This window comes from Megalops cyprinoides, chromosome 9 (assembly GCF_013368585.1).
Source record: "Megalops cyprinoides isolate fMegCyp1 chromosome 9, fMegCyp1.pri, whole genome shotgun sequence".
NCBI lineage: Eukaryota > Metazoa > Chordata > Actinopteri > Elopiformes > Megalopidae > Megalops > Megalops cyprinoides.
Window position 1 is genome coordinate 13,670,001 of NC_050591.1, and position 4,715 is coordinate 13,674,715.

General features: G+C 45.7%; 1 protein-coding gene across 2 annotated transcripts in view; it reads left to right on the plus strand.

Annotated features, from left to right (window-relative positions):
• The window catches only part of exoc3l2b (exocyst complex component 3-like 2b), a 35,025-nt gene extending 31,142 nt beyond the window's left edge, over nucleotides 1–3,883 (plus strand). For both annotated transcript variants that reach the window (XM_036537573.1, XM_036537572.1), the window contains exons 12-13: nucleotides 440–561; nucleotides 2,129–3,883. In XM_036537573.1, the coding sequence (XP_036393466.1) occupies nucleotides 440–561; nucleotides 2,129–2,408 (402 nt within the window). In that variant the 3' untranslated portion in view covers nucleotides 2,409–3,883. The remainder of the gene's footprint in view (nucleotides 1–439; nucleotides 562–2,128) is intronic.
• Nucleotides 3,884–4,715: the final 832 nt, after the last annotated feature.

Genomic DNA, 4,715 nt, shown 5'->3' on the forward strand with positions numbered 1-4,715 from the left:
AGTGATCTAAATTTGGTGCAAACTAAGCTTGCTCATCACAAGGCAGTGGCACTTCAAAGGAAGCAACAGCCCATATTTATGGGTTGGGTTTATTATTGGAAGCTAATTATGTGGCATTGCTCCCAGATTCCTGTTACTCAAATATGAATCCCCAACTCTTAGGTTAAAAAAAGAAATGGTTGTTCTAGGGATTAAAATGGCTCAGAAATGTGCCAGGTAATTCAAGTCATTCATTCATGTGCCGCTCAGGTTTAATAAGTTAATGGAAGTAAGAGTACAATGGGGGCACCCCATGTACAATGTGTTTTCATTCTGTACGCTTTGCGTGTATGAAATTTATTCGTGATGCACTGAAAGTCTCTGTGTCTGCGGCATTTTCTTACCAGCGAGTTTCTGCACCCATGACCTCTGACCCACTTGCTTTGCCCTTCTTTCTCAGGAGTCCGCGTCCTCGTGGCTCGACAGCGCGGTCCCACACCTGTCGGAGATCATCCTCCTGGAGGACACGCCCTCCATCCAGATGGAAGTGGGCGTCCTGGTGCGAGAGTTTCCTGACATTCGGTAAGGGCCCTCCCCAGGAGACAGCTCAGTCGAAAGGGGGCCGCATCATTCCGGAACGCCAGCTAGGTGGAGCAAACGAGCAAAGGCCCGGTGCAATAAGTCACCCTGAAAGCATTGCTGTGATCATCTCCTCACTATAAATGGACTTGTGAAAGCAAACAAGCGCTCACCGCTTCCTGATATTGCTGGAAACACAAACCCGCTATCGCTGACACACATGAAAGAGAAGGAGTCATCCATCTCAAGGCCTGAGTCAAGAAGAAGCAAAAACACTGGCTTCCTGCTCGGGTCCTGACACATTAGCAGTGTTTTTTAACCTGTGGAGGTCAGTCGCCAACTTTAGAGTCCCGCAGGAGCAATCCTGGCCCGAGGAAGTGGCCGTAAGTGGAATGCGTTCTTAATGAAGCCATACATCTCCTGGTCCCTTTCCGTGACACTTTATAGACTTGACCCAATTGTTGCTTCAGCCTCGATCGGCAACTCAGGTCCATATAGGTCGCAGAACTTTCTTCTTTTAGTTTTACCTCGTTGTTTATTTAGGTCACTGTATGATTAAGGAATCAACCTACCTGATGGTCCAGGTGAAACACTTTATGGATGTCTATACATAGAAGGTTGAGAACAATAATTCATTTTGTCTATACATGTAAGTTAGGAAGCAGTGATGCATTGACTCTACCTTTCCAACACATAAGATGTAGTTTAAAGTATAGTTTTCTATTGCATATTGAAATGTGCCATTTTGAGGCTGAAATTGTTTTACTTCCAAATTTTCACCACAGTGAACACAGTGGTTTCTGATGAAGGGGGAACAAACTTTGACAACACACAATATGGCTACCAAACCACCAGTTTCCTACGTGTGGCAATTGTTCATTCAAACGCTCAGCATTTCCAGCCATAACAATGAGCGCTAACATGGCACTGTGAAACTGTGCCATTCTGGGAGAGAAAATGGCGGTACGGGTTCAGGACCTCGGAAGCAATACGACGGGTACGCCGTCCGGCCCGCTGTTTCCAAAAGTGATGGACGGCAGCCGCTTTGAGCAGCGGGGCTGCCCTCGGGCCATGCTGTTTGTGTGTTTTTGCACGCGGGCCCGCCGCTGGCTGGCAGCGTGCTGTGCTCTGACGCTCGCACCGCCGGCTCAGACAGGAAGCCACTCCGGAGTCACTCCTGCCACCCCACAGGAGACTGCCTGGTGCCAAGATGCTCAGTCAGAAGCCAACCAGGCTGACTAACGAGCACAGATGTTAAAGTCGTTTTCGCAGTGTGCGGCGCTCCTTTTTCTTGTGTGCCGGCTCCGCCCATTGTTTGCTGGAGATCAAAGTCTGGCACCCCCAGCTCAGCTTCCCCCCGTGCCTCAGCCATCCCCCGCCTGGGCTGCTGTTTTTCCTCCGTCTCAGTTGGTTTACCATTGTATTTGCTTTCCCCTCTGTCCAAGGTGCTTTTATTTTGACACCGATATTAATGGGCTGTTAAAAAGATGCAGATGTGGCCAGTGTCAGTACGACATCCAAAGGCCTTGGACACTCTGTGCTGACAGCCTGCTCTTTTCCCCTCTCCCAGGAAGAAGCACATATCCGCCATCCTCAACATCCGCGGGATGACGCGGCAAACAGAGCGGCAAGAGATCCTGAACATTGTGAAGGACATCGAGAACAGCGACAGCCTCACGCAGCTGTCCCGGGACAGGGCCCTCTTCTCCGAGGTCCCGGTGACCTCCGAGGTGCACTGCCTCAACCTGGGCCTCAGCCGGATCGCCCTCACAGCGTCCTCCTGCTTCTCTAGCCTGAGGCCACGCCGCAAGAGGACCCCTGACAGAGAGGTGGCCGACGACATGCTCTGAGCCTCCGACCACTATAGGGCAGTGCCCTAAACTGTCAGGTGTCTCTGCAGTTCTTTCCTCTTCTGGGGGTCTTATTTGAGCCTAAGGGGAGTGAAGGAACATTATATTCCTCCCCTCACGGCTCCATGCAGATGGAATGTTGTATTACAAGAGGCAAAAATGACATGATAAAAAGAGGACCAATGATATTTTCACCTCCTACATAGACATTCCTTCTCCACTTTCATGAGGGGAAACAGTCTGGGACAAGACCATTTTTTCCCTTCATTTCAAAGCTGAGACTCTTACTAAACACCGCAGATGTTGCTTGCTTCAGAGGAAATAACGTAAGTCTGTCTGTTGAGTACTTACACGATAATCAAGATAAGTTGCCTTGATTTAAAATACCAGGAGTTTGCCAAATGTCCATTATACTGAGGCTAAGCAGTTGACCTCTGTTGGTTTCATGACTTTAACTGGATAACAAACACCAGTTGTTTCACACGGAGTATGGTTTGGATCACATGAGGGTTACAAAAGAAATATAATGTGCTACTGATGAAAAGTAACATTTAACTGAAGAACAAGGAAAATATTGCTGATAGAAATATCTTGCCTACTCACAGCAGCTTAGCTACAGTAATATCAATGCGATGGCTGGGTTGGTGATGGTAAATGCTTGGCCCCACATGATAAATGCTTGATTTAAGGTACTATCTGATTTTAATTATCATTTCATTATGATGTGTTTCTTCATATTTAAAAGTTATTAATACACAATTTATTTCTCATGCCATCATAAAGGCAAATATAAATTGTGAAACTCCAGAAAAAAGATGAGATCAAGACGACAACTATTTATATAACAGCAGAAGGTCTTATTTATTGTAATGCAGTCTGACTGTCCTGTAACTGTCAAATTCCTACCAATTCATTCATTTGAATGTATAGTCATTTTAATTTGTGCTCGCTCTGATTTTATCTTACACCCACAAGGAACCAAGACAAAAAGCTGTTATCATCAGAGAAATGTTAAAAATAGTAATACAAAAATAATCTTTTCAGTGTACATTTACTTTTACTAGATTTACAAGTGAATCATTGCTGTTAGTGTAGTTTGTGGTCAGACGATTTAATGTTCATTTTATACTTGATATGAGAAGACTCTGTAGTCTTAACATATAAATGACATTTATACTGGAATATAATCTGCTAGGAGAGGTGCAGAAGAGGGGGTATGATCCCCCCTCCCTTGGGATGTTCAAAACTAATTACTCCTTCAAAATTCAGAATTTGTATTGTAGATTGGAAAATGGCATTTGAAAGACAATCCCTGATAATTATGACACTCTTGGATTCTTGTTCTTTACACACTATGTTTCCACTCACTTTTTTCCAGTGTGTTGGTGGGGTGCCTAGATTACCTTCATATACCCTTCAGCATACTGTATTTCCTGTTTATTTTTGTGACCACTGTGTAAACGGTGTACAATTGATGCACAATTGGATGTAAAGTATATATTTGCCATGAAATGTAAATAATCAAATCAGCTATTGTGAATAAATGAAATGTAAAAATCAAAGCCTGTTGTTTTCTTGCTTTGTACTCTGAAACAATGGAGTGAAAGAGATGCCTTTAATTCAGCAGAAAGACGAAAGAGTTAAATTCCCGGTAAGGGGGTGAAAGGGTCATGAGGAAAACAAAACAACAGTGGAAACACTGCACATCACTCTGTACCATTTCAGGATCCACAGGGTCCTTTTAATCTTACCCCCAGTCATGGAGGGAAGGTTAAACTGTCAGTTCCTGAAGAGTGCAGGGCAATCCTGGAGGACTGGCAGTGCTAAATAACAATGGCAAAAAAACAACTGAAACAATGCAGGCCAAAAACCCACCAGGGAGCGCAAGACAAGCCTTGTTGCGGAGTGAAACCGAGGGGCCGGCGTTCGAGCATCTTTCTATGTCTGTTGTTTTTCTGTGTTGCTCTCCGCACTGCCTCTTGGCGGGGTGGCCGTGTTCCAATCGGTGGGCGAGCTCGTGACAGTCAAGGCTCCGGCGTGGCTCCCCTGGATGGGGTTACCGCCGTGGAAGCGTTCGGGCCTCTGTTCAGGCTTGCAAATGGAATGTTTTTCAATAAACAAAGCTTTCCTGTTGTCCACTGAGGTGGTAAACGGACACTTTTATTGGAGCCAAGTTTACACCGTATGAAGGGAGGAAACTTCCCCTGATGTGGAGGGGGGGGGCTGCAGCCGGGGTAGGGGGGCACCCAGAAGCGGTGCCCCCCACTCCCTTTTATACTGAAAAACACTTGCAATGTTTTCACGTGT